At 37.3% G+C, this 23,874-nt stretch overlaps 1 protein-coding gene across 15 annotated transcripts in view; it reads right to left on the reverse strand.

The window, feature by feature from the left end:
• Nucleotides 1-23,874, reverse strand: part of ate1 (arginyltransferase 1) — a 230,894-nt gene that overhangs the window by 154,946 nt on the left and 52,074 nt on the right. For 9 of the 15 annotated variants that reach the window (XM_087998915.1, XM_043712693.2, XM_043712697.2 and 6 more), the window contains one exon: nt 23,666-23,794. The exons of the other annotated variants lie outside the window; for them this stretch is intronic. In XM_087998915.1, the coding sequence (XP_087855041.1) occupies nt 23,666-23,794 (129 nt within the window). The remainder of the gene's footprint in view (nt 1-23,665; nt 23,795-23,874) is intronic. 15 annotated transcript variants of the gene reach the window in all.

Raw genomic sequence — 23,874 nt, forward strand, 5'->3', positions numbered from 1 at the left:
TGTCCCAGTCGAATTCATGTTGCTTGTTGTCTGCGTGTGTGGCTACTAAGGATAGCTGGTTGTGTCGTTTCGTGGCTAGTTGATGTTCATGTATGCAGATTGTTAGCTGTCTTCCTGTTTGTCCTATATAGTGTTTTGTGCAGTCCTTGCATGGTATTTTGTACACTACATTCGTCTTGCTCATGTTGGGTATCAGGTCCTTCGTTCTGGTGAGTTGTTGTCTGAGCGTGGCTGTTGGTTTGTGTGCCGTTATGAGTCCTAGGGGTCGCAGTAGTCTGGCTGTCAGTTCTGAGATGCTCATGATGTATGGTAGTGTGGCTAGTCCTTTTGGTTGTGGTATGTCCTCGTTCCGTGGTCTTTCTCTTAGGCATCTTTGATGAAGTTGCGCGGGTATTCGTTTTTGGCGAATACCTTGTATAGGTGTTCCTCTTCTTCTTTTTGCAGTTCTGGTGTATTGCAGTGTGTTGTTGCCCTTTTGAATAGTGTCCTGACGCAGCTTCGTTTGTGTGTGTTGGGGTGGTTACTTTCATAGTTTAGGACTTGGTCTGGGTGTGTGGCTTTCCTGTATACTCTTGTAGTGAATTCTCCGTTCGGTGTTCTCTGTACCATCACGTCTAGGAATGGGAGTTGGCTATCCTTTTCTTCTTCTCTTGTGAATCGGATTCCTGTGATTGTGGCGTTGATGATCCGGTGTGTTTTTTCTATTTCCGTGTTTTTAATGATTACAAACGTGTCATCGACATATCTGACCCAGAGTTTGGGTTGAATTTGTGGTAGGACTGTTTGTTCTAACCTTTGCATAACTGCCTCTGCTATGAGTCCCGAGATTGGTGATCCCATTGTGTAAGGACTGCACAAAACACTATATAGGACAAACAGGAAGACAGCTAACAATCTGCATACATGAACATCAACTAGCCACGAAACGACACGACCAGCTATCCTTAGTAGCCACACACGCAGACAACAAGCAACATGAATTCGACTGGGACAACACGACTATCATATGGCAAGCTAGACAGAGAACAGCCAGGGAATTCCTAGAGGCATGGCATTCATCCACAAACACATTGACCTGGACCCAATATACCAACCACTACAGCGGACAGCTGAAACTGACAACCGGAAGCGGCAGGGACAGACCACTATAAACACCGGAGGAAACATCAAAGAAGCGCTTCGCAGGAGGCTCCCAAGCACTGATGATGTCGCCTAGCCAGGGGACGAAACGTTTGCAACAAAAACTTCCAGCTCGGCAAACAGAACCACAACAACGAGCACCCGAGCTACAAATCTTCGCACAAACTTCATGTTTTTATCTTCATATTCACTGATCTTACTTATTGTCTGCTATTTCAATGCTGTATTTAACAAAAGATTAATTGTTTGCTTAGATCAGGCCTGTCCTTCTTTGTGCTCATCTCACAGAGCTGATCATTCCACAGAAATCTTTCTCCATACGCCTGATGTATGTGTAGTCTACTGGTGAAACTTGGGTTTGTGATGCAGATGGGAGGAAGGGTCGTAGATTCAGTTGGTGATTCAGGCCTTCTGTCATTGGCAACATGCGTTTCTCCGGGAGACCACAATCTATGGATCCAGCATCATCCAGGTACAAAGACATCTGTTAAATTAAAGGCATTTGCTTCTTGCATGCCATTTGCTTCAAAATCATGCATTTTGTAGCAGACCACTACAATCCTTGCGACTTTTATTAGTGGCATACTGTAGAACATTCTCCAATCTGTCAAAGCTTTAAGCAGTCCAATCATTAGATCATCAAATGTGCAAGATATCATTCCAGTATTAGGTTGTTTTTGATAAGAAGTTGTGTAGTACTGAAGCCATAGTTTCAATAAGTCGACCCTGCCTTCAACATTCATCTACCTCCTTATCCTTTCTTGCTGAATAAGTCATCTATGTTACATAAGGAAAGGTCAAAACCATTTTAAATGCCAGATATATGGAATCTTAAGGAATTACTATGTCGCTCACATCGTTGTTTTTCAGTCTGATCAGTTGTGGCACAAATAATGGCATAAGTGCAACATCGAAGACATATACATGCTCTCAAGATAAAAACTATCAAGTTTGCAAAGGTCAATGGCAACAGATGTGCCAAGAAGCTAACTTTGGTGTAACACAGCTTATAGTGTAAATCACTCATTCCAATTTTACCTGAAGTTTTACTAATAATATTGCTTTATCAAGAGACAATATTATCATGTCACAAGTTGAAGCAAGTTCAAGCCCATTATGTTAAATAGACTCAGAGTAAAGAATCTGTCTAAATCAGCTCACATAGTAGAACCTAGCTGGAATATTCAGCGTTAAGAATTAAATGGACATCACTTCCAGCTGCTCACTGTAAAGCCTCTAACAAACCTGTAAGCAAACAGTAGGCATTCCATAAAGGTCTGATTCAAGATGGAGAGGTGACTAGTTAAGTACCAGATTCTAATATAACTGTTGCTGAAATTAAAAGTTTTTTTTCTTTAGAAATGATCCACCAATGGTTGCAATCTTTCAGTTTAGTGACTTATCCTTTAAACAAGTTATCTTTACCTAATGTAAGCAAAGAACTTTATACTATATCTAAACTCTTAAAGACTGTCACCTTTAACATTTTGAAATCTATAATTTATTCAATAATCTATTTAAGCAAATCCTGGCACCAGTGGAGTTCAAGTCTGTCATTAAATCTGACGTCAACATACACCCAAAAGTTTACAATCTGTACTCTTTACTAGGCAGTCAGTGTAAATAACCTTTCAAGTCACTGACTGTGCCAAAGGTACTTCTTTAAAAAAATTCCCAAGACTGCCTGATATGATTTCTATGAATTGTGGTTATGTTTGTATGACGAAAAGCCTGCTTTTTTCTAAAAGACACAGGAGTTACAAACACATTCTGTCAAAGATGTGAGTATAACTCAACATCTGTTGCAAATAATTGCACTAATGACACAAAGGTTACTGACCTATTTACTGTAGAGGGACATAAACATTACAGCATCACCATAAAATATGCCCCAGCTCACATTTCATGAATAATTTACTGCACCTCCTGCACATTGGTTTTGTACAGTAATTTCAAAAGAATCTTTGTATAGCTAGTTTCTATAAAGGCATCATTACTGGAGTGTGATGCATGACTTAGCATATTCTTTGCCAACTGCCTGCTCGACTTTGGAAAGTCTTGAAAAACCAGACCCAACACTGATACATTTGCAAGTCAGCAGCTCATGTGGTTTGGAATCTGCTTCTTTCCATTATGGCAGGCACTCTTGCAGATGGCCCACCCGGGACTTAGCTCATTTTGTTTTTTGGCTGGTTTGTTCCCCCACCATTTACAACTGCTGTTCATTTACAATAGGCTTTCATAAAATGTTTCAAAGTATACAAAAAAACATGATACAGTATGTCAGTTGGCATACATTTAAAAGTAGGTTGGCATAACTTCAGCAGCTAGCTCTAATAAAAAGGTGGAGCTGTAGTTGGGCATTTTTTTTGTAATCGGCTAGATTATTGTATTAAGGCCATTTGTTACACTGGCCCATCATAACTGGCTTTCCCCAAGTTAGGTGTCCATATATTCAAAGCTGGGGGCCCTGATAAATGTTAGGGTCATTTTTATGAGTTTAAACTCCAACCAGCAACACACAGGGTCCATTATTTGAATAGAATATCAACAAGCAACATCACCAAGCTGATGTCAGCACACAAAACTAAGGTAGTAAAATTGGATTATTGCTGGAACAGTCAAACTTTGTTCTCGTGTGCCAGGTAAATAAATTCAGCTTGGGGACATAGATGAAGTAACAACTTTGAGTAAGTATGTTCACAATACATAAAAATGTGAATAGAAGTACATTCATGAAACAGCTGTCTTAACCTGCAGCAAATTGAAATTTGTACCAATTCCTGTCAACACACAGACCTCAACTTACATCAGAATGCATACCACTGCATATTCTAAATTTCTGAAGGAGCTATCCAATTTGTCCCAACCTCATGCTCTTTCACCATAATGTGTAAAAATCTTCCTTAAACATGTACTGTAGGGGCTCTATGATTCTATAAGCATGGGTCTGCACCAATTCGGTAATGGTGCCTCTTATAAACTGGCATCTGGTTCAACACCATTATAAACACATGCACAATCTACAACATTCAGTTGATGACCATTTGCTAACTGATTTTGATATTGAAAAACTTCAAACATTTGACAGAATGTGAAAGTTCCAATGAACAACATCTCATGGAATCATACAGCATCGCAAGCAGTCATTCAGTCTGTGTGGTTCCTCTTTCGAAGAGTCAAAAGAAAGTCCCATTTCCTGGTTTTAACTGCAGCTTTGCATTGTTTTCCTTTGAATGCTTACAAAGAAGAGAAATTTTAAAAGAACTAAAATGGAGGAAAACAGTAAAAGAAAGTTTTTCTACTCTTGATAATTGAATACTAGCTTATTTTGAATTTCACAAACAAATTTACTTCACCAACCGCTATGTTATATGATACCCATAATTAAGTTGGAAGAAAGATTATGGCATCTGGATCACTAAGTTTGTGCTTTTGCAGGGAATGCATAAACACAGACCAATGTTAATTCACCAGCTGTTGATAAAACACTTGTAAAAATGAAACCAATCAAATGTAATATCTTTTAGCTTAAATGCCAGTTTGATAAAGCAGACAGCACCATCATCTTTTTTCAGCAATCGCTCACAACGTAATTTGAAAATCCTGCATTTACAAAGATTCAAGAAATAAAAATGGCAAGTCAGTAAAGACTCCCAGACCAAAATAACAAAACACAAATTCTTTGGTGTGACAGCCAGAAACAAAAATACAAGTTATGCTTATAAAATGCTATATAATACAGGCTATTCTACTATTATGCGTATTTCATGAACAGAAATTCGCTGTAACGCAATAGACAAATTGGGGACACTGTTTCAAAAGTGCAAACATTTAAAACATGTACAGCTGTAACACAATCCATCACCAACACTTTAAGCCCCGTTTATAAAGCGTGATTGTTCTATAATGAGGGGTTACAGAAGAACATAAGCATCACACCATAGAAGAACTACCTTTCATGACTGAAAGGACCTCACAATGAATGTCTATAAACTATGAATTTTAAAAATAGCAGTAATTTATCACACAGCAAAATTCTACAAAAAATGATGAAAACATTTATCAGCTAAACTTATTTTGCTGATCTTGGGTAAGAGGAGATTTTTATGTGAAGATTCATATCTCTTAAAGTGAATTGCTTGTGTGGTTTATTCACTTAAAAGGAATGACTAAAATACAACTTGTTATTGTTGTAGCGCTACAGAACCATGTGCATTATGCTGAATCAATAGAACAGGCAGTCAAGGATAAAAGCAAAATACTGTGGGTGCTGTAAATTTGAAACAAACATAGAATGTTGGCGAAACTCAGCATGTCTGGCAGCACCTGCGGAGTGAGAAACAGAGTTAATGCTTCAAGTCTGGAATGACTCTTCTGAATATCTACAGCCAACGTTATCTACTCTGCTTCTTACCTCCTCAAAGAATTCAAAAATATGTCAGGCATGATTTCTCCTTCATGAAGACATGCTGGCTCTGCTATAGCTGCGATGGTCAACAAAGGGGAGAAGGTGAATGGCCCTCTGCAAGCTACCAGCCAGAATGCAGGAGGGAAGAGAGTTTCTACTCAAAGAGGCACATCCCATGATAATCTAAAGACCCTGGAAAATCTATCCTAGCTACTTTCACAGAAGAAATTGCTGGAGTGGGCAAAACTACTAGATAACAGTTCCGAAATTCATGAAACTGAGTGAAATTTCTTTTGGCAATCATTCAACATTACAATTTAGTGAAGTGGGGTCATGTGAACTGATTGGAAACTGAGACTATGGATTGTTTCCAACAAATACTATAATCCTGTGGCGAGCATTGTATGTAGCAAACGTGCATCGTGGGGTTATTAGTCATGTTAAACATTAAGAAAAGGTGAATTTTCTCTAACTTATAATACTAATACCTATTAAATAGAATCACAGAATCCTTACCACGCAGAAGTAGACCATTTGGTTAATCCAGTCCACACCAACCCTCTGAAGAGTATCCTGAACAGACCCACCCCCTACCCTATCCCTGTACCCTGTATTTCCCAAGGCTAATCCACCTAACCTGCACATCCCTGGGCAATATGGACAATTTAGCATAACCACTCTACCCTAATCTGCACATCTTTTGAGTGTGGGAGGAAGCCAGAGCACCCGGAGGAAACCCAAGAAGACAGAGGAGAATGACTGTGTGGAGTTTGCACAGTCACTCAAGGGTCGAATTGAACCCGGGTCCCTGGTACTGTGAGGCAGCAGCGTTAACCACTGAACCACTGTGCCGTCCAAGTACAATTTCATCAATTTTGCTTTTAGTTGGTTTGTTGCACTGAAGGTCTTCAAACTTGATATCTTGTCAATTTCTTAAATTTGGATATGGCATTCAGATCAGGTTAAAGTTGTCAATCTCTACAGGAAACATAACACTTGTTCGCACTGAGTGGATGACTTTTAAAACAGAAAAAGATTTAAACCTTAACTCGTTTCTTAGCTAAAAGTTGAAATATTTTTAAATTAAACGGAAGATTAATTCAAAGCAAACCTTTCAACATCTTCAGACAGATTGTGTTAGAATTATCAAATTTCATTCAAGTACAGGCTGTTCTGCTATAATGCACATTTCGTTAGTGCAAATTCACTGTAACGTGATTGACGAATTAGGGACACTTTTACTAAAGTGCAAATTTTTAAAGTGTGCATTGGATACAACACAATTCCGGCCCCATTAGTTTAAATGGTGCTGCTATTACGTGATTTTCTTATAATATAGGATTGCATAAGAACAGAACTACCGTGTTATAGCAGAAGCCATTATAAATTGTATTTGTTCTGCACAATCTACTAACTTTTACATAAAGATGTAACACATTTTCAGTAATTTATAGAGATCCACTGATTTGGTTTTTACAAATTTATTCCAATTTTCACATTTTACTGTTAATGTTTTGCATGTTGGACCCAGTCAATTCTATTATCATTTACCTTTTTGTTAAAGTTAACATGTTGAACTAAAATTGGAAGAAAAACTGTAACTGTTATAAATCAAACAGAAGTACAAACATCTGGAAAGAGAAAAAGGTACCTACTTCAAATAGCTGAAATTTTAGATTGGAAAATGGAAAGATTATCAAGAATTTATAGTAGTGTTGGAAAAATAAAGATTGGGTGAATAAGGATTCAAATGGCAGTTACTCCATAGGAGGTCATGAATGGGTTGAATGGCTTCAAGCGCACTCAAAAAGAAAGCAGGAAATTATTTGATGATATACAAGACTGTCTCAGTAAAGAACTAAAAGGAAGTTAATCAAAACATTGCAGTGAGAGGCCAAATAAAGCAAAAAAGACAAAGAAAAAGAGAAAGTGTAAAATGAAAAAGAAACCAACCAATTTACAAGGACTGAAACTGAATAATGAAAATGTCAGAAAAAAAGTGCTAAAAAGTCTAAGAGAAAAGAACAATGCAACACCAAAGACATATTTCTCCCCAAGAGAACACAGTGATGAGAGGTTTCCATTTGAAACACTAGATTACCATCCCATCTCTGACAGAGTCACCTCACCAACATAATCCATAAAATAAATGGAACATAAAACTATGGTGTTTTGTAATGAAAGTTAAGCTCACTCAAGCATGCCAAAGTAGAAATAGTGACCCCCTACTCAAATCTCCTCGGACTTCTCCACTCCCTCCATGGCTCGTGATAGGCAGGAGTAGGGGAAACTAGACAATTAAAAAAAGTGTCAAGGCTGCACTGGGAAATAATACAGATTATCAGTAAAACAAATGCATATCTTCCTCAGTCTTTAGCCTTAAAATAAGGCATATAATACAGACAGAAGATAGATAATTGAGAGGACAATTTTAAGTTAAAATTAAATCAAAAGCGTAGGTTCTGTTGTATCATTGATACAAAACAGTAAAAATGCGAAGCCCAGAAGGTAGCACTTGTTTAGGCAAGAATGATTGAGACTTGGAATGTTCTTCTGGACAAGGTAATAAAGGTAAATGGCCCAGCATTATAACAGGAGTTTAGATATACAATGTGGGATCTGCAGATTTCGAAAAAAGAGGGCTTTGCAAAGTGAGAGTCAGGATACCAAGTAGGGTTGCAAACTGAGATCTGGGGTCTTGCATGCCAAAGTAGAAACAGTGACCAAAGCTGAAACTTTATTGCTGGAACAGCACAGCAGGTCAGGCATGTGCCCGAAACGTCGAATCTTCTGTTCCCTAGATGCTGCCTGACCTGCTGTGCTGTTCCAGCAATAAAGTTTCAGCTTTGATCTCCAGCGTCTGCAGACCTCACTTTCTCCTAGAAACAGTGACCCCCTACTCAAATCTCCTAGGACTTCTCCACTCCCTCCATGGCTCATGATAATTTTCAAGCCTCAAAATCAAGTCACAGTGTGAAAAGGTTTGGGAAGCACTGCTACAGAAAATGGACCAGATTCAAGTTTCATGTCTTTCCTGAGTTTGTGATTTTGCAGTAGTCAAAGTTTTGCCTACAGAACACATGTTCAGCATATCCATATATTCCTATCCATTTGCTGCTAGAATATATTTGAACTGAAAGCTGAAATTACAACCAAAAAAAATGTATGATTCAAATGGCATCCAAAATATCATGAGCTCTTGGGATTCTTCTGCTAAATGGACAGGCCAGGTACTGGAGGTACAACTGTGTACCTTGCTAGGTTGTAAAATCCTAAATAAACAAACAATTATTAGGTTGCAAAAGTAATGCTGAAAACGGTTTTAAAATAAACCATCATGCCCACAGACTAGCAGAGTGTCTGAGTGTTTTGCACTGCTGCCTTACATCGTCAGGGACCTGGATTGGATTTCCAACCTTGGGTGACTTTCTGGAAGGGCTGATTCCTGAAGAAGGGCTTATGCCCGAAACGTCGATTCTCCTGTTCCTTGGATGCTGCCTGACCTGCTGTGCTTTTCCAGCAACAGATTTTCAGCTTGGGTGACTTTCTCCCTTGGTCTGCATAGGTTTTTTTTTTAGATTACTTACAGTGTGGAAACAGGCCCTTCGGCCCAACAAGTCCACACCGACCCGCCGAAGCGCAACCCACCCAGACCCATTCCCCTACATTTACCCCTGCACCTAACACTACGGGCAATTTAGCGTGGCCAATTCACCTATCTGCACATGTTTGGACTGTTTCTGCCAAGTGGTCCAGTTTCCTCCCAAAGATGTGCAGGTTAGGTGGATTGGCCATGCTAAATTGTCCATAACGATTAAGAATGTGCAGGCTAGATGATTTAGCCATGGGAGATGTGGAGCTACAGGGATGGGGTAGTAGGCTAGTTCGGAGTAGGATGCTCGTCGGAGGGCTGGTCTAAACTCAATGGGCTTGTCTAAACTTAATGGGCTGAATGACCTCTTTTCACACTGTAGAGATTCAAGGATTCTGGATATTTGCAAATAACATCCAAAAAACCCTGTTCCTCTCAATTTAAAATCGAAACTTAAAAGTGAATGATAATAAAATTACGTAACAATCAGTCAATGCCACAAGTGGCCAACTTTCTAAATTATACCATTTGCTCAGTCTTGTTCAGTTCCACTCAAAGTTTCTTCCTTGGAGGATCAACAAATGGGACTCTTAAGATGCATATTGCAATACCTTTAAAATTGTCAATCACCTTAAATCAGTCTGAGCAAACACATTTGAGATTGCTGAATGATTTGATTGCATTACGCGGTCTGCTCTGCCTCAGTAGTTGTGGCTCAAATATCATGCACTGTGATTATACCAATCTGTGCATACTGGTGTCCTGACATGCTGAACCATCAATTTCTACCAGGATGATTATTTTGGGAAGCCAAGGTAAATTGCATTTTGGCACTACAGTGAGTCTGCCAATATATAGAATTAATAATGCATTATACAATAAGAGAGACAGTTAGAGTAGGTTGTACAATGAAGTGCCACTTGCTGAGGGGTGCCTTTTTCAGGCTACATATTAGTAATATTTTGGCACTGGCTCCTATATCAATTTTAGCAGGTCTAAACTGGTGTCATTCAGTTTTTTAAAGTGAATAGTTATAAAAGCTTCTGATTGTGTAATACCGTGGAGATGGTGTTGGAGTTTAACAAGTTGGAAAACTTGCTCATCTTTGAATTCTGTTTTTTGCCTAGTTCACAGTGCAATTCTAGTCCGTTTTAACATTTTTGTTTATTACTAGTGCTGCACTGTTTTGTTGGTGACTTGTACTTTGTTCTGGACTTTGAAACCATATTTTCTTGAACACCTCTACCCAATGTTCCTTGGTGCACATACTTCACAGATAAAAGAAAACTTCTGGGGAGGTACAAAAAAAAAGCAAGTGATACAGATTTTGTCCTGTGAGCTTTGTTGATACACACATTGCAATTGTGTTAGTTGTATCTAAAGCATAACCATCGTTGCTCTATCAGTGTGGTTTTATATGTACATAATCCTCAAGTAATACGTCAATGATATGATCCTTTTACATACCCAAAAGATCCTTACTAAAGGCTTTAAATTGTTGTAGAGATGAGCCTAACTCAAATGAACCTCTGACATTACCCTTTTTAAAAAGCTGCACTCATGGTCTTTGCTGCAGCATCTCCTGACAAACTGGTAAATTGATTATTGGGATTGTCTGCAATGATAAGAGTTGGAACCTATGAATCCTGAAGTCAATTTTTACCTTAAGCAGATCTTCAAGAACTTTCCAGATGGATTCAAATCATTATACTACTAATGAAAAGACCATATATTAAGCTTGCAAAATCTCTTTTTGCCAGTGGAAAGCAAGATTTTCACAGCTCTTTTCGTGGGATTACCTACCACCTGATCTGTAAAATATAAGTGTGTATTGTTTGCATAGCTATAAATCAGTAAAAAAGTGCAGTCTAGTAGTGCTTGCTTTCCATTTCTGTTTGCAGGTCTGCATTATTAATTTTGAATTAGAGCACGGTCTGCAATATTTGTCTATTTATTTGCTGTTTTACTTCATTCTCTAATCACTTTTACTGCTGTTGTTCCTTTAATGGACTTAGCCCCTTTAAAAAATGACTGCGAATGAGCTACCGGCTTGTAGTTTGAGAATTACAGGCTTTACTGTCTTGGCAGCATTTTCACCACATAAGGAGTGATATCATCATACAGGCTTCAGTATAACTTTGTATCAGCTCGAGAAATAAAATGGTACAATCAACAGATCTCTGACCACAGGCAAGCCCTCCTAAGGTGTTTTACTGCTCTTGAAGAGATACATTCTTCTTAGAACACTTTAGAACAGTGCTGTCAGGACAGTTTAAATTAGGCTTTTTTGAAAAAAAGATGAACAGTTTCTTTGTTTCTTTTGTTCTTGGAGAAGGTTAGATTATGTACTGTATAGCCTTTACCTTTATTTCTTTAGCCTTTTAACTTTAGAGCAAAGAGAATCATGTAAATACCTTGCATCATGACAGAACTTAGATTTTATGCAAAAAGAAATTAGTTGTGACTTCTAGCTGGTTTTTGCCCTAAGACTGTAAAGGTGCACAGACACTGATGGTGCTAATTGACAAAATTCTTTGATATCTGGAGCTGTTGTTCAGTTGGTCTACAATCAGTTTCTGAATGCCTGCCACCAACATCTTGGCGTCACATTTTCTTACTAAAATTATGGATGACAACCAGGTCTTGCCTCCAAACAAAATTTCACCAAAAATGAAAGTCGTAAGTGCTGGAGAAACTCAGTAGGTCTGGAAGCATCTGTAAAAGAGTGAAATAGAGTTCACATATTGAGTCTAGTACATTAATATTGATGTAGCATAATGCCATACATATCTCCCTTCACTAATCATTGCTGGAAAAGACAAGAGGCTGCCTGGCTTTGTGGCTGTACTAAAAAGTGAGGTGAGGCAAGACGAGGCAAAGTGGAAACACTGTGAGCTTGTAGGTTCTGAATGAGATGCCAGTGCATTATAAAAAGACAAGGCAGAGATACTGTGCATATGCAAGTAGTTGCAAAACAAGTCAGTGCTAAGGAAGCAAGCCAAGTCTACAGAGATGCAGACTGTTTAGATCCATGAGAGGTGTGTCTGTCTTTGTGCGCGAAGTGGCTTAGCAACAGAATTGTAATGTAAAGGTGTCAGTGAACTCCAAAAGGCAGTATTGAAGAGCTGAGCTGTATTATAATTGAATTGAATCTGTGCCTCAATCTGATACTTAGCTGATGCCAGATTCCATAAATGCCCACAGATAGTGCCCTGAGATGGAGAATGCTGACCAAGATAAATGCTTGGGAGAAGATGCCAGCAAATTGCATTGCCAGGTACCCAATGACTCATGTCAGGAATTTCCCTGTCTCATTTCTCTGTACTACCTGGGAATGTAACAACCTGGAAATAAATTAGGTGTGATTAGATGATCATGAAATATTAATGTATGCAGATCAACCCATGGCCGCTTACTGATGAGATTTTCATCATCAGCTTTTGAAACCTAATGAGCAATAATCAGACAATAATCGAACTTTTTCATTTCTGCTGTACATTCCAATCCAACTCACGATTGTCTACATCATTCAGGGCTTGGAAAAATTCAGCCCAGAGTATCTGCAACAGCTTAATATTCATCCAAAGAGCTATGTATTTCTTACAGCATGCCATGTTTCGAACAATTCCAGGTAAGACGGAATAAGGGTCCCGTGCTGCATTGCAGTGGTAATATTATGAGCATGTCTTTTAAAGATATACCGACTGAGACATAACAGGTTCAATCTCTTGTCGGCATTCAGATAACTAACGTCAGCAGAGAACTAATTAAGAGGTAACATGGCTAATATCACCAATGAATTTGTTCAGAATCAAAGTAGGGGAAGAACCAAGCTCAGCTGCCCATGTTAAGGAAAAAAAAGGGTTGCAAGAAACATGGGCAGAAAAAAAGACACTTACAATGTTCTTACTAAAAATATACTGGCTCAATTCCCTTGTTCCTCCTCCCACCCCTATGAGTTTAAATTATTTTAGGATCATATTGAAGGAAAATTGAGTGACCAGCTTATCTTCACTGCCATTTTAGAATGCTTTCATGGTAATATTTCTGTGTCCAGTTCAATGCTCCTCTATTGTTGTAGCATGATACAACACTATTATATATTTTTCCTTCAGCACAAAACTATTTGAAAGTTCATCATGTGGACATTTTGTATTTGATCACTGCTTGGGGAGTATCACATTACTGTTAAAGGTCACTGACAGCTTGGACTCAAATGTTCTCATTTACGGCCACATGTCCCAATATCCCCAATTAAACTGGTGTGCCTGACCACATTTCAAAACATTCATACATTTCTCAATGCTACTATTTATTACTATATTAACATGTATTTCTATTTTAACTTCATAGCCAAATGATCTGTTTTCCTCCAGGATTAATAAGTGCCAAAGCCAATATTTAGTCAGGCACAGGTCAGAAGGTTCTATAGCTACCTTTACATTAGAGGCTGTGGGAGACTATTATGTTTGATGAAGCTGTCAATATGAATATAAAGCTAGTGACAAACTTTCTATTGCATTCTGTTAAAATAAATCATGGTTACAGTTGTTAATCTAATATCTATTAAATGAAATGTGTTTTCTATTAAACATTTGTTTCAAACATAAACACTTTTCTATTTTGAACAAAGAGCAAGTAGGAACATAAACACAATTGTGGAATGATCAGTTTTAGTGGCATTATTGTTGATTATATGTTTAGAACTGACTATGTCATAACACAATATCATTCAAAGAATATTTTAATAAACACATAGTATGAATACAAAGATTAATAATAGCTACTAAATTACTGAAATATTAAGTAAAACATTAAAAAACAACTACACTGGCTCCAAACTTTTAAGTTTTCTTTTTTGGTATCAGTTAATTCAATTTATCTGTGATTTCACAATGTCAAAATGCAACAGGTTATCACAAGCTGCAGGTCAAAAATGTTGAACAAAAATGTTAAAAAGGCCCATTACTTCAAATACTTTACAGAGCTATGCTTCTTTCCGGGAAGCTGTTTAACTAAACTGAACATTTGGCAGTGGAAATAATTTTACAGACGTCCAACTACCTGAATATAAAAAGAGTATACATTTGATCTAAATTGTCAGCAACTGAATTTGTTCACATATCAATCAAGATCAAAAAGATTTCTATAGTTTAGCCTCAGAGTCCTAGCTTTATCAATCTGGATTCAACCACAGCTGAATGCTTCACTGACTCGAACCATTTTATTGTTTAGTAATTCTCTGTCTCAAGTAAAGATCCAATAAATTGGCTCTATCAAATGCTCAGTCAATGGTAGCTCATAAAATTATGCTTTATGCATCAAGATCACAAACCAGCATTGCTACACACAATTATAAAAATTAAACTTGCTTTTTCCTACTTCGGATAATGGTCAGAAAACAATCAATTGCTAATCCATGCTAAAACATTACTATTTAATTCCTTGAGCCCAATCATGAGCAACACCTTACTGAATGCTTTCTGAAAATCCAAATGTACTGCTTCCAAGTTTCCCAAAACATTATAACTAAACCACTCAGACTTTACAAGTAATTGCCTTACTGACAATTATCTCCAAGTGCAGGATGTGCCAAACTGAACAACCTCAAACCAAACACAAACATTGTTCTAGGAGATCGTCTGATACTAAGGTAGAGATCAACAATTTTAAGAACAAATTGCCAACAACCACTTCCTCCTGGCTTTATGTATTCAGACAAATTCTCAATGTGTGTTTCTACAATGCATATTATCATCCTAGCAGCTTGCAAATGCTCAAAATCGGACGCTGATAACATAAATATCTAATTCCTTCATGTAATAAATGTTTAAATCCTGAAAATAAATGCTCCATTATTTGGACACCATTCCAATTAATAGCTCTAACATTGCTTGTTGGATCAGCTACTGCTTAAAAAAAATGTAAAGTTTCCCATTTCAATTTACTTGCATAACTGAGCAAGTAGTGGATTGCAATTAGAAATTACTCTGGTTTATGGGAAGAATAGCTTCAATCTCGTTCAAAAACATGCAGGCATTAAACTGGAAAACAATATGAAAAAGAGGAAAGCAATCAATTTTTAAAGTGCTATTAATAGTAACACCAAATTAACAAAATGTGACTTCCACTTAACAATGAATTTTCCCTCCTTATTTAAATCACCTCTAGACAGGCTCATATACTGTTACACAAGACACTTGGGTCACATACACTGCTTGATTCGGCAATGTTTGCACAGATGTCTCCTGTGACCTTAAACTCTAACGTAAAACACTGATCTTAAGACCAATAAAACATTCCAGACTAAGTAATTAGATGCATCCCTAAATTTTCAATGCACATATTTAAAAACATTTTTTATTAGTCAAGTGAAATGAACTTGACTGTAGTTTTTACCAAATCAACCATTAACTCTAAAATGTAAGTCAGTTTTTCTATAATGCAATGGTAGTGTTTTTGTGCAACCCCGCATTAAAGAAAAATTGCATTTAGAAACAGCTTAAAGTGTTGCCGATGTAATTGCATTATAGCCAACATATGATTTAAAAGCTCATGCTTTACAAACAGTGTCCCCAATTTGTCAATCGCATTACAGCAAATTCACGTTTACAAAACATACGTTACAATAGAATGGCTGCAGTTTGGAAAAGCAAATCAGGGTAGGAATTATACACTAAATGGTAAGGCTCTGGGGAGTGTTGCTGAACAAACAGACCTTGGGTGCAGGTTCATAGTTCCTTGAAAGTGGAGTCTCAGGTGGGCTGGATAGTGAAGAAGGAGTGTAGTATGTTACTTTCCTTTATTGGTCAGAGCATTGAGTATAGGAGTTGGGAGGTCATGTTGTGGCTGCATTAGTTAGGCCATGTTTGGAATAGTGTGTGCAATTCTGCACTCCCTCCTATGGAAAGGATGTTGTGAAACTTGAAAGAGTTCAGAAAAGATTTACAAGGATATTGCCAAGGTTGGAGGGTTTGAGCTACAGGGAGAGGCTAGGGCTGTTTTTCCTGGAGAGTCATAGCCGAAGGGGTGACCTTATAGAGGTTTATAAAATCATGAGGGGAATGGATAGGGTAAATAGACAAGATCTTTTCCCTGAGTTGGGGGAGTCCAGAACTAGAAGGCATTAGTTTAGGTTGAGGGGGAGGGGGGAGAAAGAGATTTAAAAGGGACCTAAGAGGGGACTTTTTCCACACAGAGTGTGGTGTGTGTATGGAATGAGCTGCCAAAAGGACTGGTGGAGATTGATACAATTACAACATTTAAAAGGCATCTGGACACGTACATGAATAGGAAGAGTTAAGAGGGCTATGGGCCAAGTGCTGGCAAATGAGACTAGATAAGTTTCGGATATCTGGTTGGCATGGACGAGTTGGACCGAAGGGTCTATTTCCATGCTGTACACCTCTATGACCAGTACGTGAAAATATCTGCTGGTAAGTAATCCAATATTGAAATAACTTGCTAACAAATTAAAAAGGTCATTAAATCATAAGGCCTGCATTTTCTGCAGAATTGCTATCTACTCCATCTGCAATTCACCATAAGTCATAAAATCACAAGGTAACAATATAAACTCATTTTGGGTTGGGAGACATACTTATGACAGCATGGATGATTTAAAAATAATTCTTTTTTGCATTTTTAAAGAAATTTGTTAAAAACAAATTGCGAACAGCTGAGGAATAATAAAAGTTTTAAAATTAGAATTAGCTTTATTGTCACATATACTGACATAAGTACACAGTAAAAAGTTTACAGGTTGCCATTTACAGTGCCATCTTGGGTACGAAGGTACCCAGGTACAAATTCTTAAATTAGAAAAATTAGAAAAAGAAATTAAAAAGTCCAACATTAGGTACAAAAATATAAAAACATAGGAATAAATTAGAAAATAACTTAAAGAAATAAAAAGTTCAGAATTACAGTCCTTGTACCCCAGTCCACACTAGCACCTGGCTGGCCTCGTCTCCAGACTGCTATCCAAGCTAAGCTGGAAAGGAAAACAAGAAGAAAAGAATAACAAAAATTCGAGCATACAAGCTCTGGCACAGAAGCCATACTCCACCACTATCTTGGATTACTTAGTCCGAGTGAACATAATATTACAGTTAAACTGGATGATCACTGACTGTTTGCATGAACTAGCCTTCCTTCAAGGATATACAATTAAACATTAAAGCAGATACTTTTGTATAGTTTACAATTTTATTGGAGTGAATTAAACAGTATGAAAATAAAATTTAGTATACACACAGTCCTGCCTTTGTCAAACAATGAAAATCTGATCACTTCAGGTGCCGATATATATCTGGGTTATGCGTGAATCTGAACAACAGTGAATCCATGTGAGATGATGTACCATATATGGTTAGTCAAAAAAATAAAAACAGGTAGGCTGGGGAGTTGTTTTGTTCATAAAATATTGCACTTTTGAAATCTAATAAACATTTCAGTAATTTTCATCAACACATTTGTGGAGACAATCATGATTCAATTTCTGATAGCACAAGTAGGATCCAACCAATACCTTAATAATTCAGTGAAAGCTTAGACTGCAGTCATGCAGTCTCAGTTTGCTGCCATCATACTTCTGCATAGTATTTTGCAAAGACACTTCCAGGTAGCCACAGCATTCCTGCAAGCTGTTCTCCAAAAAATATTTGCTTGTTGAAGTCCCTTTATGGAGACCAGCTCATGATGATACCACTTCCTCAACCCCAAACTAAATCAAAACTACAGATACTATGAATCTGAAACAAAAACAGAAATAGTTGGAGAAATTCAGCAAGATTAGCAGCATCTGTGGAAAGAAAGTAGAGTCAACTTTTCAGGTCCAGTGACTCTTCAGAAAGTTCTGAAGAGGAATCACTGGACCCAAACACTGACTCTGGTTTCTCTCCACAGATGCTGCGAAGCCTGCTGAGTTTCTCTAGCTATTAGTTTTTCTTTCCTCAACCCCATCTCATTTTTCTTCTGGCAGCTTATCTTGTGTGGTCTAATCTCATTCTGCTAGTCCTGCTTAATAAAGCACCCTTGGGTGAAAGATGCTCACTTATGTTCAAATGTGAGCCACCAGAAGGAAACTCCACCACCAGCTGGGCAATTTACTAAACAATGAAGCTTTAAAAAAAAAAAGAAAAAATTCTCAAATGTCTAGAATTGCAGCAACAGTCAGAAAAAAGATAATCCAGCAACTAACGGGTATTGGATAATCCTTTAAACAATGCTTGAGGGGAGAGTCTTTCAGTCATAGGAGGTTAACACAGGGGTTTGGGCTGAAGCATGGAGCTTCGAATTGGCAGTAATGACATCATATCAGTTGATGTCAAGATTTGCCTCCTCAGTGTGCTGTTGGTCTTAGTGAGGGGTGTATGCACAAATCTTGCATGATTTGCAATAGAAATGTGCACATGTACAATGGAAATATTTTGGAATCTCTTTCAAAAAACAGGCCAGCAAGCCCAAAACAAAGAGAAATAGGAAATATATGTAAATTACAAGATGCAACTAATTCAAGAGGACAAGGTAATAGATTTGTCCTTCACGGTAAAAGCTGTTAACTTGCCATTGATAAAAGGGACCAAACAATAAATCAACCGCTGTCCCTTATTTTTAAAGAAAAATCAGTGATGCACTGTTTATTTCCTACAATCAATATTCCATGGGCTTTCCTGCCTTTAAACCTTAGCTTAAAACTCCTTGACCGATGGACAACTTTCTCTTTCAAAGTTCTTTTGACAGAAAAAAAACTGCAGAGTACTGGAGCAAGCTGCATCAAAGGATGATATAGTTCGCACGTAGTGCAATACAGAAAATACAAACTTAAAAAAGTCATCCTCAGTCATGATTAGTCAGATCCATGTGGATTTCTGCTTCATTTGCTGATTTTCAAGCGTTCAATAACTAAGACTGAAATCTTTGAATAATTAATAAATGCTCATTTAATTACTTCACACCTTTTGTCACACAGTTCACCAAGTAAAATTATAGGAGGATAGGCACTTCAATGATCAAACTGCACTGCCATTTATCTAACTGAAAGGGTTCACCTTAAAAATTTGTAAAAAAACTCGAATCACTTCACAACACATCATTGTCAAGCATTAGTTAGCACATGTTAGGTGTCAATTCTATAATAAAGGGTTTATTTTACATTCACATGCTGGCAGAAATTGTTAACTCAGCTAAATGTTAACAGGCTGTGCATCAATGATGTATGATGATGTTCAGAAATGCGTACCAATGGATGTAACTTCAGATGCTTATATGTAGCAAGCATAAAGACATAAAATTCAAACCTCAGTGTCAGATGACCACTTCAATTTGTTAATCCAACACGTTAATCAATCCTTCAAGTTAATGACTTAGTCTTTTGAAACATGAAGAAAATACAGCCCCAACAGCATTTCCTTCACTTTTCAAAAGTCCAACCACAAACTGCATTAATGATGGTGGTTCTCTTTCTTGAGGTTTTATTTGCTAGAAGTAGGCTATAGTCATACAGCATAGAAACAGACCCTTCACCCCAACACTGACCATGTTCCCAAACTAAACTAGTTCTACTTGCCTGCACTTGGTCCATATCCCTCCAAACTTTTCAAATTCATGTACTTATCCAAATGTCTTTTAAAATGTTGTAAATGTACCCACATTTATCACTTCCTCTGGAAGTTTATTCTACACAGTCACACATGAACCACTAAAAAAATGCCCCTTGTCATTTTTAATTCATTCTCTTCTCACCTTATAAATACGCCCTCTAGTTGAGCTCTTCCACCCTAGGGAAAAAACACCTGCCATTCATTTTATTGAAACCCCTTATGATTTTATAAACCTCCATAAAGTCACCCCTTAACGACCTACATTAAGAAAAAATAGTCCTAGCCTATCCAGCCTCTCCTTATAACTCAAACCCTGCACTTGTGGCAACATTCTGGTAAACCTTTTCTGAACCCTCCCCAGCTTGATATCCTCCCTATAATAGGGCGACCAGAACTGCACACAGTACTCCAGAAGAGGCCTCACCAACGTCCTGTACAACCTCAACATGACGTCCCAATTCCTTTACTCAAAAGGTCTGAACAATGAAGGCAAGTGTGCTAAACTCTTTAACTACCCTATCTACCTATGGCACAAACTTCAAAGAATTACATACCTGAACTCTTGGGTCTCTTTGTTCTACAACACTACTGCAGGTCCTACCATTAATTATATAAGCCTGGTTTATTTTATCAAAATACAATGTCTCACATTTATTTAAATTAAACTTCACCTGCCACTCCTCAGCCCATTGATCCAATTGATCACAATCTCTTTGTAATCTTAGATAACCTTCTTCACTGTCCACTATACCAACAACTTTGATGTCATCCATAAACTTACTAATCATTTCTCATATATTCACATCCAAATCATTTATGTAACTGATGAAAAGCTGTGCACTCGGTACAGAATCTTGCGGCACACCACTGGTCACAGGCCTCCAGTCCGAAAAAAAAACCCTTATTTGACTGTGACTCCTATCGTGAAGCAAATTGTGCATCCAATTGGCAAGCTCTCCCTGAATCCCATGTGATCTAACTTTACTAATTGGTCTACTATGCCAAACATTGCCAAAGGTTTACTGAAGTTCAAGTAAACAACGTCTATTGCTTTGTCTTCAATCCTTTTGCTTATTTCCTCAAAAAAAACTCAATCAAGTTTGAGACACACAATTTCCATCGCAAAATCATCTTACTATCCCCAATCATTCCTTAACTCTCCAAATTCTACCTTTCAGAATCACCTCCAACAACTAATACATGCTTGCATAACTGATTACACATTAGCTATACTGAAACTGAAAATATCAGGAGCTGATTAATTGGAAATAATGGGTTAAATTTTCTGAGGATTGGCAATCACGCAGATTGCAATTGAGTCCCTTTTTTTAACTAAAGAAAGGAAGCCTGCATTTCTGAGAGGAGACTCAAAACAGGACTCCTTCAGGAATACAGAACCATACTTCCAATCTGAAATTCTTTAGTAAAGACGTGTTGGGAGAAGGCTAAACATGCCATTTTCCACATCATTCAGCTATCATATTCTAAAGTTTGAAGGTTCCAACATCCATTTTGATAGCTGCTCTCAAATAGCACATACGTAAGGTAAGCGTGAAGTTAGGGTACTGGAGTACCAACAAAGTAAAGTGCCAAATAGGTAGTGAGCTGGCTGGAGAGGATAGGATCCAAGGTGAGTAGGGAGTAGAATGACAAGTGAATAGTATGCCACAGAAGACGGCAAGGAGGTCTGGTAAGCGATGCAATGATTAGGGAGTGGGTGGCAGAAATATCCAGTGGGGACATAAAGAAGTGGGTGTCAGGGAAAAAAATACGGTCTGGAGGAAGTGCAGTGTGTGTTTGTGTGGTAAGTATGCATCTATCAAACAGCTACTCAGGAATTAACCTATTAAATGCAATGTCTAACTTTTCCTGAGTAGCTATTTTACTTAATTGTCTTCAGAATCATCCAAACTTGCTGATTTAAATGGAGACTCATGGAGAGTGGGATCTTCGATTTCTTGGGCTATTCCCTCAAAATCTATTACAATGGAGATTCCACAGGTCCATATACACAACTCCATCTACGCTAGAATAAGGATTCCCTGGTCAACAGAAAATCAGTGCCAATGTATATCAGAGCTTCAATCAATGCTACAGATCATTGTTAATAAATCTGACAGTCTTTAAAGATATTGCCAAAATCAGTAGAAGCAGTAGATATTGTACACCTGTTTTGAAAGTAGAAGTCACAGCTCTTGGGATACAGAACTGTACAGCAAATTAGTTAACATATCAGTAAAATAATAGGAAAGTTGTAATAATCTGGTTATTGAAAAAAAGTGTTCAAATGTCTTGATAATTATAAGTAAAATGTTTACATTAACAGATAGAACCGTGCTTCACCAAAACGAGCTTGTTTGAAGGGATGAAATCTAGTGGTTTCTGAGGCATTTAGCAAATCGGCAAAATAAATTTTAAGACTGATAAATTTGAGGAAATACAAACTGATATGAAAATACAACACAAGATTCTGCATTTTGAAGGCTCCATCACATTAAGTTAAGTAAAAATATTAAAAGGCTCAACAGAACACTAATAGTTTTGTGATTTCAAAAGTAATTTCATACCAGTCAACCTGTACCTTTGAGCTAAACATTAGAGTATTAATGTTAACACGGGGGACATAAAATAAACATTACACGATTATATAAAAACTGAACATCCAAGTTGTAACTTTGGCGATGCATGATCTGTCCAAAATAAATACAAAATACCACTTATTGGCATTAATATCACAAATGCAATTCCATGCTTACTATTCCCTCTAATAGAAGCTGTAACTTTCAATGTTGCAAAGTTTGAAATGAAACAGGGCACACTAAATCCAGTTTTAAAAGAAACACTAACTGAAAACACACCAAAGTTATAGATTTCACCTGGTCAATAACAAAATATATGGTTGATCCTAACACAGGAAGGAGAAACCAACATTTTCTCAAGGCCTAATGAAGAAATTTTAAAAGTGGTGGGCAGTGGGGAAGAAATGGTTCTGTCTGAAAGGAAAAGAAACAGAATTATTTTTCTCTCAAAGAAAAATATAGTATTCTGACCAAAGGTAATCCATATAAAATTTAGCCTTCAAGAGTGTGTATATAGAGGCAACAGTTTTAGCAATGTACCTCAATTAGGAAAAAATGTAAATTGTTTGTTTATATTAGTTTCCAAAAGTGCCTGTATTTCCCAAAATGCATAACAGATTTTCATCATTACATCATAAAAACATTTTTGTGACAGCTACAACATTTTGTTTCCGAGCCTGAAAAGAGAGGCAGGGATTGGGACAATTTCAAATACAACTGGCTGTCAGTGTATATTAGAATTACAATCAACGAATCAAGAAAGCATTGTTATTTTTGCAACCCTGATGTTCAGAACAGGATTCGAGATACATATAAATTTGAAGTATACATAACATTTCATTGCATTAGAAAGTTGGTTCACCGGTAAATGATACAGTGGAATGTGATCAGTCACCACGGTAATAAGAGCTCCAGATGTGCCTTTTCCTAATAATGTAACTGCTGCTCTAGAAGAATGCACATATATACAATATAGAGAAACATATGACCATAATGTAGATATATCAACAGAGATAGCTTCAATGAAAATAGGTAATGGTCACATATCTATTTTGTATATGGATATATATAGAACAAATATTCTACCTTCATTATCTTTCTTTGCCTAGATAGCACTATTATATTGACAATGATGTCCATCTTATCAAAGATTACTTAAGTGGCAAAAACCTGGCACAGTTTTCATGATGTGACACAGGCATGAACAATATGATGAATAAAATACAAGCAGAAAATGAAGCTGGTGAACTGGCTTTGAACCCCCTCAAACAGCACTATTTAAATGAATTACATTTTAATAACAATCAGTAAAATGACAAGTGCAAAAAAATCGTTTTACCTGTGATTCATTACATTCATCAGATGAATCATGGTGCACAGCCATCTGATACTTGGCATACAAAGCTGCTGATTGGTTAAAGGATTCAATGAAATCTGGGTCATCGAAGGAAACTGGCACTAGTTTCACCTTCAGGGCAGGCAATCCATGTAAATTGCGAAGTAAACAAATCATTGGAAATACTTTGACAATAGAAACTAAAGTAAACT

The sequence above is a fragment of the Chiloscyllium plagiosum genome, unplaced genomic scaffold (genome assembly GCF_037043375.1).
Source record: "Chiloscyllium plagiosum isolate Xiang-an unplaced genomic scaffold, Cpla_swu_hap1 HiC_scaffold_22, whole genome shotgun sequence".
In the NCBI taxonomy this organism is placed as follows: Eukaryota; Metazoa; Chordata; class Chondrichthyes; order Orectolobiformes; family Hemiscylliidae; genus Chiloscyllium; species Chiloscyllium plagiosum.